Here is a 12,392-nt window from a genome sequence, read left to right on the forward strand (position 1 = left end):
TAAAAGGATGCATGCATACTTAGAACAATGCCAGGGAAATAGCACCGACTTGGACAATCAGTCTCACCTGTTTTGTTGGAGATTTCTCCTTCTGAACAAGAGACACAGTCAAAGCAGCAAGCTGGTTTACCCTTCTTGTGGGCTTTTCTGCTTCCCATAGGGCAACTCTCACTGCAAACAGATCGAGGAGGCTTGGAGGGGCAGATAAAATACAATAAATATAACATATAGAGCAGAACTGAAAAATTGGAGAATATCAGTGTGGCTATTTCACTACGGTTTTGTAATGAAACAGTTTACAAAATCATTGCTTTATTTGAATACGCCAATATTGACCGAAAGACTCAGGGAGCTAGTGTCTTGGATAACTTCAAAACAGTTCAAAGTTTCTAAAATTGTTGATTCTTAGTGTGAGTAAAGCAAACAAATACGAGGAAGCGTACGCAAGTATAGGTGTGTGTGTGTGTGAGGAAAGAGTGTAAAGGAAGGAAGTGTGAAAGGTGAGCGAATTTGTGAATGAGGGGATTGAATGAGTACTCATGTGTAAGCGATGTGGGTACGGGTGAGTGAGGGGTGTGTGTATATGAATAACAGTGGTGAGGCGTGAGTGCAGTGACTCGGGTTAAGTAGAGGGAAGAGAAGACACCTCACGTCCACTGTGACAGAATCCGCCGGGGCAACCCAAACACAAATCAGCTTCATTTCATTAATATTGTAAGACATCGAAATTGTTAACTGCACATTTCCAGGCATACAATTTCCACACAAACACAATTCCTCTTGGGTGCTGAAATAGTTGTGCATATTGGGTTGCTCAGTGATCAATGCCCAATTATCTTAAATATCACTGTCCATGTGTTGGACCTCGCCCTTTTTGCAGGGTCCTCCCAAAGCTTTTTGCCTCCTTCCTACTATTTTTTCTGACCTCTTTTTGTTGGCTCTAGGACTCTGAGCACTTTGTCACTGCTGCTGTGCTGATCTGTGACCTGCTGGGTCATTAGGAGGAACTGCCACTGACTGCATCTCCTTTGTGCTGGCCTGTTGTTGGGCCTTACTGCCTTGTGCTACCCTTGTGTCCCTAGGGGCTGGATGCTGTGGCGCCTTCCCCCCCTGCACCTATTTGTCTTCCAGCGCGAGGACAGCGCTGTATCTGGAGGCTCCTGTGCTGGAGCAGAGCACTGTCCTTTATTCGTTGGAGTGCCTGAGGAGCGCTCTACCTGATCTAGTCACCGGGCTGTGAGAACACTTTTATCCCCCCAAAGTGCGAGTACCACACTGTGTTGCTAGCTCCTGTGCCGGAGCGTAGTGGTGGCTGCTCAATGCGCCCCCCTGAGTGGAGCACAGGAGGAGCACTTGACTTTATTTGTTTTATGGACATTGAAGCAACTTCCTCATTCTCCAGAAGCAGAAATCACTGCTGCGACCCGGGAAAGTTGCAGGAGCCCCTGTCGCCCAGGGGTACAGGGGCACAGGGGCACTGTGCTGTGTCCCTGGGGCACAGGCATGCATCTATTTTTGGAGCCTGTGATTAGTGCGGCCGGGCTGCGGAGAAAGAGGAGCCGGCCAGCCCTACCGTCGCTGGGGAGGCTTCCCCGGGCTCTTCCGCCAGTGGTGAAGGAAGGAGCGGCCCTGGGGACGCTCCTAACGAGGATCGCAGCATGCCTGGAAGCCGCCTGCAAGCGCAGCAGCCTCAAGGACTGGGCGGCTGCCACCAGAGTGCGTGATCTGACATGGGGAGATTGGGAGAGATCGCCCTGCCCAGGAAGAAGGTCTGAGTCCCCTTCCTTCCCCACCCCCGCAGGGGAATCCCTAGGGATCACCAGGGGCCCTGTTGTTCAAGGGGGAGGCCGGGTGGACAGTTGACCTATTTTGGTGGCAGGCGAGGGTGGTGACCCTCAACGGAGGTCCCCGGTCCTGCAATTACCGCATTGGGTGTGTGCCCCATTTTGTCACACCATATAATGTATAAGGGAAGCGCAGACGCGATACAATCTCCAAGCCCAATGTGTTTTCGCTGGCCCATATCCTGCGCGAGGGGCCTATTTCTTTGGGTGCGGAAGAACATAATCTGCTTTGGGAGGACTGTGTTTGATGATGAGGTCATAACCTCTATGTTACCTACCAGGGCCATTCTTTCGTGATACTCTTACGTTATATGCCTTTCATGAAAGTGTTTTGCATATGTTTCTGAGGGCAAATGCATTCCTGACGATGGTTTCTTATGACTTGCCATGTATTTGCTGATTGTTAGAAATGGGGTCTTTGGTTGACAGTCAGGTTACCCCCTGTTCAAGCAAGGACCCTCACTCTAGTCAGGGTAAAAGAGAATCACCCTCAGCTAACCCCTGCTTACCCCCTTGGTAGCTTGGCAGAGCAGTAGGCTTAACCTCAGAGTGCTAGGTGTAAAGTATTTGTACCAACACACACAGTAACTTAATGAAAACACTACAAAATGACACAACACCGGTTTAGAAAAATAGGAAATATTTATCTAAACAAAACAAGACCAAAACGACAAAAATCCGACATACACAAGTCAAGTTATGAATTTTTAAAGATTAAACTCAAAAATAGCGCTTAGAAACAAAAATGCTTCAATGAGATGTTAACACGGCGTCGTGACGGAGTCGTTCCCAACAAGCCGACACCAGCGGCGCCGGACACGGAGTCGTGTAGACCCCCAAGTACAGTACCTTTGGTGAAGAGTGAAAACAAGCCGAGGCGCGAAGTCAGGAATCGCGGCGTCTGTGCGAAACGTTGAATCCGTGCACTTCAAGCGGCGTCGGTCACGACGTGGTGCGGCAACTTCCACGGAGTCGCGGACTTTAGCGGGGCTGCTGCGGCGACGGACCTGCAAAGAGTGTCGCGTTCCAGCGAAGGTCACAGGGTCAGGTGCAGGCGGCGTTACCGGATTCAGCAGCAGCGTCGGTCCGGAGTCGTCCGAAGTCGATTTGCTTGGATTTCCACCAGCTTTCCTTTCAAGGGCCCAGGGACTGGATAGGGCACCACTTGTCAGAGCAGGAGTCTCTCCAGAGACTCCAGGTGCTGGCAGAGAGAAGTCTTTGCTGTCCCTGAGACTTCAAACAACAGGAGGCAAGCTCTAACTCAAGCCATTGGAGATTTCTTCACAAGATGGAAGGCACACAAAGTCCAGTCTTTGCCCTCTTACTCTGGCAGAAGTAGCACTGCAGGAAAGCTCCACAAAACACAGTCACAGGCAGGGTAGCACTTCTTCCTCAGCTATCAGCTCTTCTCCAGGCAGAGGTTCCTCTTGGTTCCAGAAGTGTTTCTTAAGTCTGTAGATTTGGGTGCCCTTCTTATACCCATTTTAGTCTTTGAAGTCACCTTTCTTCAAAGGGGACTCACACCTACTTGTGAAATCCTGCCTTGCCCAGGCAAGTCATCAGACACACAGCAGGGGGTTGGAGCCGGCATTGTCAGAGGCAGGCACAGTCCTTTCAGATGAGAGTGACCACCCCACCCCTCCCTCCTAGCAGAGATGGCTAATCAGGAAATGCAGGTTACACCCCAGCCCCCTTTGTGTCACTGTCTGGTGTGAGGTGAAAAACAACCCAACTGTCAAACTGACCCAGACAGGGAATCCACAAACACGGCAGAGTCACAGAATGGTTTAAGCAAGAAAATGCTCACTTTCTAAAAGTGGCATTTTCAAACGCACAATCTTAAAATCAACTTTACTAAAAGATGTATTTTTAAATTGTGAGTTCAGGGACCCCAAACTCCACATGTCCATCTACTCTCTAGGGGAATCTACACTTTAATCATATTTAAAGGTAGCCCCCATGTTATCCTATGAGAGAGACAGGCCTTGCAACAGTGAAAAACGAAGTTGGCAGTATTTCACTGTCAGGACATATAAACCACATTACTATATGTCCTACCTTATCCATACACTGCACCCTGCCCTTGGGGCTACCTAGGGCTTACCTTAGGGGTGCCTTACATGTAAGAAAAGGGAAGGTTTAGGCCTGGCAAGTGGGTACACTTGCCAAGTCGAATTTACAGAGTAAAAATACACACAGAGACACTGCAGTGGTAGGTGTGAGACATGATTACAGGGTTACTTGTGTGGGTGGCACAACCAGTGCTGCAGGCCCACTAGTAACATTTGATTTACAGGCCCTGGGCACCTCTAGTGCACTTTACTAGGGACTTAACAGTAAAACAAATATGCCAATCATGGAGAACCAATTACGTACACATTTTAAACAGGAGCACTTGCACTTTAGCACTGGTTAGCAGTGGTAAAGTGCCCAGAGTAACAAAAACAGTAAAATCAGAGTCCAGCACACATCAACAACCTGGGGAACAGAGGCAAAAAGTTAAGGGAGACCACGCCAAGGATGAAAAGTCTAACACTGATGTTCCTGTTATGGGCATTTATGATGGTATGCTCTCTAGGGCAAGTGCATTTTAGTAACGTTTTTAATGTGACCTTATGCCTTTCTGGTAATATGTACTTTTACCCTGATATGTGCACTTTGGGAATGCTAACCTGACTACTGCTCATGTTGCAAGATAACCAGTAACCTATATGTTCAATGTGACTACTGCTAGCTTTCGCAGAGTAATAGTACCTGAGTAATGTTCTGACAACTGTTGTGTAACAGGGTATTATTGAAATGTTGTGTTTGATCTAATAATATTGTGTACAATACAGTTTATTTTTATATACCTTGGTGTTGTGTTGTCTTTGTGGTGGGAATAGTGTGTCAAGTTTACATATTGCCTCTGGTATAGGCCTGACTGCTTGTGCCATGCCAGCAAGGGGGTGAGCAGGGGTTATCTTGGGTGTGTAACTCCCTCGCCCTGACTTGAGTGGGTGGGTTCCGCTTGGCTTAGGCGCATACCCAAGCCAACCAGAAACCCCATTTCTAACACCAAGTACAGGCAAAATACATTCTATCAGCATGCACTCTACTGTTCAAAATTATTCCTCTGTTATGTAGCAATAGTTCGTGCTAACGTTCAATAAACGACACAACAGCATTCCCCTTGATCTTGGATTATCTTTCATGCATAAAAATGTTAAAAAAATTCCTGCGCACATGTTTCATCCCTGAAAAATCCATCAGAGTAACTTCATAAAGGCTGGAAGTAATTAAAACCATATGTAAATAGTTATTCTATATATAATATTCAGAAAAAAGAACTCCATGACTTAGACACCAGTGATAACCATGTCTGAAATTGTAGAATTAATCTAAACAATCCTCAAAAGTGTTCAATTACAGAGCCCCATATAATGTATTAGAACAAAACAGAATTCTGTCTTTTTATCCCACATAACACCAGCACCACTCATGAATACCCAAAGGCAGAGTGTCTCCTTACCACACAACCTGTGCACATACAGCCATCCTTGTCCAACCAGAAAGGGTACAATAGGTGTATTCCCTAACAGTAGTCAATGTTGACAAAGCAAGTATTACCCTTCAATCATATTTGCCAGTCGATGCCACAGTAAAGCTGTGGTTAAATAAATTTTAAAAACTGCTGGAGAAAACAAAGCCAAGTAACCAATGCATGCCAAAAATCACAGAGTGTACCTTTGCAGGTACCTAGCATTCTTATACTATTCCCCTTACTTGGGAGTGGTCCCAGTCAAAAGCACAAAAATCAGACAGTCAGTAGCATGATGACAAAAGTTTCTTACCTGTAATGGTAGATCTCCACTATTGATATCTTTCATAGATTCACATACTTGAACCATTCCTGTCGTTGAGTAGGGAATACTACTCTACTACTAAAAACCATGTTAATTACAGCCTATAGACTGTAGCCACAGCTGTTAAGTAGCCTTGTCACAAACTTTTAAAAATAACCACACTTCAAAGAATCAGAACAATCAGACTGAAGTCCACACCCTGAAAGGCCACCACCCTTCAGATTTCAAAGCACTCCTGTGAAGGACCCTTATTGGAAGGTGAGCCTCTTCCAGGCAGAAGGATGGGGCGCTTGTGAATCTATGAAAGATGTCAATACTGATGAACTACCAGCTCAAGAAAGTAACATATTTCTTCTCCAGTATTGAATCTTTCATAGATGGAGGGAAATCAAAATATGGCTCACCTTATTGAGAGATATGATATAATGCTGCTAAGCCTACTTCATTGTCCTTTTGTACTGCCTCTTCTTGATAGTATTGGTGGGGTATTTTTTCCTTGTTGCTGCTCAGCACATGTTTGCTATAAAAACTTCAGCAAAAAGAGCAAATAGAAGCAACTACACCTCTGGTAGAGCAGTGTTTTACATGACTGTGCAGTGGTCTCTCTGGTTTTGGGCCGCAAAATGAAATTTCAGATGCTAGAAAGTGGATTATTAGCTGGGGTGTATGGTAGTCCACTTCACATAATAATGACACCAGTCTTCAAATCAATCAACCAGTCAATCAGGATTTATAGGGTGTGGCTAATCACCTGCAAGGGTATCCTTTCACTGAGAATCGTGCTGCAAAGGGGTTTCAGTTGAACAGCCAGGTCTTGAGTCCTTCTCTGAATTCCAGAAGAGAAGATGAGGTGTATAGGTGAAGGGGAGGCCGTTCCATGATTTAGCTGTGAGGTAGGAGAAGAAGCATCCTTCACTGTTGGTTTGGTAGATGTGGGGGGGTGCAAAGGAGAGGGAAGCAGAGTGCAGGTGTGTTGAGGATTGGTGAAAGTTCAAGCAGTGGTTGATGTATGCTGGTCCTTAATTGTGAAGGGCCTTGTAGTTGTGGATCAGCATCCTAAATTGACATCTCTTCTGAATGCGTAGCCAGTAGAGCTTCTTGAAGTGGGGGGGTGGTGAAGGTCAAATAAGGAGGTCGAGGATGAGTCTGGCTGCTGAATACTGTATGGTCTGCAGTCTCTTCAGGAGGTGTGTGGTGATTCCTACATAGAGTGTGTTGCTGTAGTCCCGCCGGCTGCTAACTAGGGCTCGAGTGATGGTTTGTCGAGTGTTGACAGGGAGCCATTTGAAGATGTTAGTGAGCATACAAAGAGTGAGGAATCAGCAGAAGTGACTGCATTGATCTGGTATTTCAGGGTGAGTTTGCTGTCCAGGATGATGCCAAGGTTGCAAGCTTGGTCTCTTGGAGTAGGTTTTATCCAGTCAGTGATGTCCATCATGCACCTGTGGAAGTTGGCTCATGTGGTAGAGGGGTCTTCTTGTAATCAGAGGATGAACTGGGTGTTGTCTGCATAGCATATGACGTTCATACCATAGGTTCTGACACTGTTGGCCAAGGGGATCATGTAGATGTTGAACAGTGCAGGGCCCAGGGACAAGCCTTGAGGGATTCTGCAGATGATGTTCTTGGGTTCCAAGGTAAAAGATGGTAGGAGGATTCTCTGGTTTCTCAAGTGAGGAAGGAGGTGATCCATATGAGGGCATCTCCCTGGATTCCAAGGTAATGAAGCCTCTTGATAAGGGTGTGGTGGGGTGCAGTGTTGAATGCTGCAGAGTAGTCGAGGAGTATCAGGGCTGCCGTTTCTCCCCAGTCAAGGAGGGATCTGATGTCATCAGTGGCATCAATCAGAGTGATTTCAGAGCTGTGGTTGGTGCAGAATCCAGGTTGGGAGGAGTCCGGAAGATTGTTGATCTCCAGGTGTTTTGTGAGTTGGCAGTTGGTGGCCTTTTGAGGACTTTCATGGGAAAGGGGAGCAGAGAGATGGGACGGTAGCTCTTGAGTTTACTGGAGTTGGTGGATGGCTTCTTGAGAAGGGGTTTGTCTTCTGTGTGTTTCCATACTTTGTGAAAGATGGCCGTGTTTGTGGATTAGTTGAAAATGGCGGTGAGCTTGCTGCTCATCATCTTTCTCCCGTGGTGGGGACAGGCATCCAAGGGTGCTCCTGAGAGGACATAGCTCATGATGGCTGCAGTGTTTTGTGTGGTGAGCTGGTCCCAGGCATTGAGCAGGTGGTCAGAGTTTGCAACAGGTTTTGCATATATGGGAGTGAGGAAGTTGAGGGTGTCAGCGGCAGTGGGTTGGGGTTTGAAGTTTTTATAGATGGTGGAGATCTTGTTGTGGAAGAAGTCTGCCAGGGTCTTGCAGAGTTCCTGAGAAGAGGTGATGATGTTTTCTGTGGCTCAGGGGTTGGAGAACTTTCTGACTATGTTGAAGAGTTCTTTGCTGTGGTTAGAGCCGGCCTTTATGTGGTCAGCTAGGGAGCTCCTTTTCATCTTTTTCAGTAGATTGTGGTATTGGTTGAGGGACTACTTGAAGGTGACTTGGTCAGTGGGCCCCTTGCTGGTACACCATTTCCTTTTGAGTTGCTTGCAGTTGTGTTTCAAGGTTCTCAGTTCCGTGGTGTACCAACTGGCCTGTTTGGTGAGTCTCCTGAGTTTGGTGGGCTTGACGGGGGTGACTCTGTCAGCACAATCGGTGATCCAGGCAGAAAAGTTCTTGACAGCCTGTTCTAGGTTGGTTGCAGTTTCAGGTGTTGAGGGCATTGGTCCACTGGCTCTCTGATATTTTGTTCAAGCGTCAGTGTGAGGGGCTGGGTGGATTGGTGGCAGTGCCGGGGATCCTGTGATGGTGAAGTGGACGATGACGTGGTCTGTCCAGGTCAGCTTGGTGACATGGCTGTACTTGACTCTACTGCTGGGTGGGAAGGTGAGGTCTTGATATCTCCAGTAAAAGTTTCAGTAATTTACACCTGAACTCAACCCCAGGCTGCTAAGGCACAGAGCAGGCAGGCTTCACTTAAACTGTGCAAAGCATTTAGAATTACCAAAACAGATAAAAAATTTAAACCAGTGCGCAATAAAAATCCCACTCCAATTTATAAAAATAGGGACTATTTTAAAGAACAAAATGCTACCAAAATGACAAAGGCAGGAAATGCTTCTGAGTCCCAGGTTTAGCTTTAAGCAGAATAAGTACAGTCAGACACAAGCCAAGGGTTTCAGGACCTCCGGAACAGAATTTGGTGGTTAGGACTTATTCCATAGAAGCCACCATTAGGATCCAGTGCAGGCCCAGTTGAAACTGATCAGTTGGGCACCTTAGGAAAATGATTTTTTGCAGACTGTGTGTCCCTGTAATTGAACAGATGGTCAAACAACGACCTCATTACGAGTTTGGCGGTCTCAGGAGAAGACAACTAAATTATGACATCGGCGCTGTTCAGTACAGAACACATCCAAAGTACCACCAGCACCACCACTGCGGTCTGGCCGCCACAGAAGATGGTAGCCACTTGCAGGCTGGCGGAGACCATGTTTCCGCCGGACAGATTAAGAGGTTGCACACCACCAAGGTTTCCGCTGCGGTCGTTACACCACTGAAACCCAAGCGGAAACCAACTGCATTAAAGGAGACACCCACCTTCAGGAAGCCATACTCGGGTGGAGCTGCCATCGAACCAGAAATAGACGTCTTCCCACTGCTCCTCCTCGCCCAAAGGCTTCGGAATCTGCGACGATGACAGCAACCGTAAGTGCACACACCTACCTGTTTCTGTTGTAGATTATCACATTTTGTACACTCAAACAACATACATTCGGGAAGGGGGTGTGAGGGCGGCACTTACACGTAACAACACACTAACATGCACACTCACATACAGCCACACTCGCATATGCACAACAACCACGCTTTGGCCAACACACACATACATATACACTCGTCACAAACACCCGTAGGTACGCAGAGAAACCCTGCACAGGCCCACACAACACCACAACACGTCACAACCACATCACAACCGCATCATCTTCAGTCTCTTGGAAGGGACTCACAGGGAACACTACCCAGGGACACATCACACATACATCACAACGTAATACCAACAGGCAAAAAAAAACACAAATACACAACTAAACTATTTACTGATCGACTTCCACAGAACATCATATCTAACATACCATGCACAAAACACGCAAACACACAAAGCCACACAACACACCAACAAACACATCTCAACACAAACAACATTCAATACCAACACATCAAGAAATCTTGAACATACAATTGTCCATCATACAACACACACACTACCACTCTCAGGCAAAAGCACTGCACACAACCTTGCATACTGACTAAACAACACAGGTAGCCCAAGCAGCACACACACAGACACACACACACATACAGACACAAAACCAATATCAGCCAGAAAGAACTCCATACTAGGGAAAGAAATGCATGACAAAGATTTGAGCAGCAAACCAACAACAGGTTGGCTTAAATTATTAATATAATCCAAAATATTGGAAAAACAAAGGAAGTAGGCCAGTCCTTAATTAACAGTCTTAATGCACACAGTGCACAGATGTGTGCCCCAAATTTGACTCCTGACCGCCATGTAACATCCACAGGTAGAGGCATCTATGGAACAGGCAGGCACCTCAGGGGTTATCTGGAGGGGTGGTGGGGGGGTGGGTTTTGGTTTTGGAAGGGTGCCCTTGGGATCTGGTTTCGGAGGGGGAATCTTGGCTTTAATTTAGGTTTAGAGGAGGCTTGTTTTTTTTAGGTGGGGTAGACCTCTTGGCAGGAGGAGGGACATGGGTACTTGCAGGTGGTGCAGGGGAGGTCTTGGAGGTGGTAGGGCTGAACTTAGGGAGGGACAGAGAATGTCTAGGTGTATCACGTGGTGGGAGAGGAGTAGGGAATAGGGCAAACTCCAAAAGGAAAGCTGTTTTAGACACACAGGGAAAGTGATAGCAAAAGGGGTTGGGTGTGGAGGGAGAGGGAGTGGTTGTCTGAGGTGTTGGTGTGGATGTCTACGGTGCATGTTTGTGGGAGGTATGTTTGTGGGTAATGGGTGACCGTTGGGTGGGTGAGTGAGGGTGAAGGTGCTGGGGGATGCCGTGGTCTGACTGTCTGTTGGGGTGATGACTGCAGGTATGGTAGATGTGATGCATATAGGTGTGTCAGTGGTTGTGGTGTCTGCGGGTGTGATGACTCGGGTGGATGCCTGAGGGTCTCCTGTGGTGCTGTCTGTGGGTAGGATTGGTGTGGTGGATAGATATATGTGAATGTTGGTGTAGTGTCTGCAGGTGCATCAGGTATGCTGCCAGTGATGCTGGTTGTGGGGGTGTCAGGGCAGGTTGTTGCTGTTGCTGTGTGTGGATCTAAATGTTGCTTGTGTGCATGGCCGTGATGTGTCTTGTGGTGCTTATGTTTGTCTGTATGTTGAGGTGGATGCATGCCTGTCTGTCTGTGTGCTGTGGCTGGGTCTAGGAACAGGGCTTTGGCACTGGGAAGAGGAAGGTGGACAAAAGTTGACGGGCTGCCATCAGTGTGGAGGCCAGAGCCTGAAAGGAACTCTGTAGGCCAGCCATTGCACTGTGAATGCCCTCCAGGAATGCATTACTCTGTTGGATCTGAGTTGCCAGTCCCTGGATGGCTTTCACAATGGTTATCTGACCCACAGAGATGGATCTCAGTAGTTCAATTGCCTCTTCACTGAGGGCAGCAGAGCTGGCAGGGGCAGAGGTGCCTGAGGCAAAGGAGATACCCACCCTCTTGGGTGAGCTGACACGGCCAACTGGATGGGGAGCTACAGGGAGGGGGGTGGACTTAGATGGTTCTGGGGTGGTCGCAGATAGCTCTGCCACCACCACGAAGTGTCCACTGGAGGAAGATTCTGAAGATGAAGAGCTGGATTCTGTCACTTCCATGGCACTCTCCTCACCCTCTGAGCCACTGGGTCCCTTGGTGTTGATGGTATAATGACTTCAGGCCCCATAGCCAGCAGCTTCCCCACTCAGCTGTGCCCTGTCTCATTCGCCTTCTGATGCTGATATAGAGAAACAGAGAGAGAGGTAGGGTCATCACATTCTTTACATACCACTTACATTCCACCATACACTACAGTAACATCACATCTTTGCGTAAAACACCCCCAGGTAGAAACTATTTTGAGCCAACATCATGTTCCAACAACAACATACATTCCACAACCTCATATTACAACAATGTCACACCCAATAAAAGCCTACTATCGGAGCACTACATCACCATCCTATCAGTACAGATAAAACACAAACTATTCCTACACAAGATTATTTGTCAACATCAAAAGTGTGTCTCTATACAGACAATCACTGTGAAAGAACCAATCCATCAATGGAAATCAGTGTTAACTTTGATTTCAAATTCATAATTACTCCAAATCTACACTTGCTCAGGCCATTGCCAGATGTTATTTTCTATGAATGTTACCTCATCACATTCCAATTACAGCACAGCATGTTGCTTAGCTATGACATCTCTAAAATGTGACTGTGTTCATACCATTCACAATGACAAAAACTCAGATACATCTATACCATTTGGCATATCCAATTTTAAAGTATAATAGACTGCTAATTAATTTCAGCAACACATGTATCAACTGTGTTTTTGCAAAGGATTACACAGACATTCTGGACCTACCCATTTTAGT

At 46.9% G+C, this 12,392-nt stretch overlaps 1 protein-coding gene across 1 annotated transcript in view; it reads right to left on the bottom strand.

The window, feature by feature from the left end:
* Positions 1 to 12,392, bottom strand: part of LOC138247039 (extracellular calcium-sensing receptor-like) — a 246,037-nt gene that overhangs the window by 16,695 nt on the left and 216,950 nt on the right. Inside the window, exon 4 of the mRNA XM_069201789.1 lies at positions 68 to 191. Within this exon, the coding sequence (XP_069057890.1) occupies positions 68 to 191 (124 nt within the window). The remainder of the gene's footprint in view (positions 1 to 67; positions 192 to 12,392) is intronic.

The sequence above is a fragment of the Pleurodeles waltl genome, chromosome 7 (genome assembly GCF_031143425.1).
Source record: "Pleurodeles waltl isolate 20211129_DDA chromosome 7, aPleWal1.hap1.20221129, whole genome shotgun sequence".
Classification (NCBI taxonomy): domain Eukaryota; kingdom Metazoa; phylum Chordata; class Amphibia; order Caudata; family Salamandridae; genus Pleurodeles; species Pleurodeles waltl.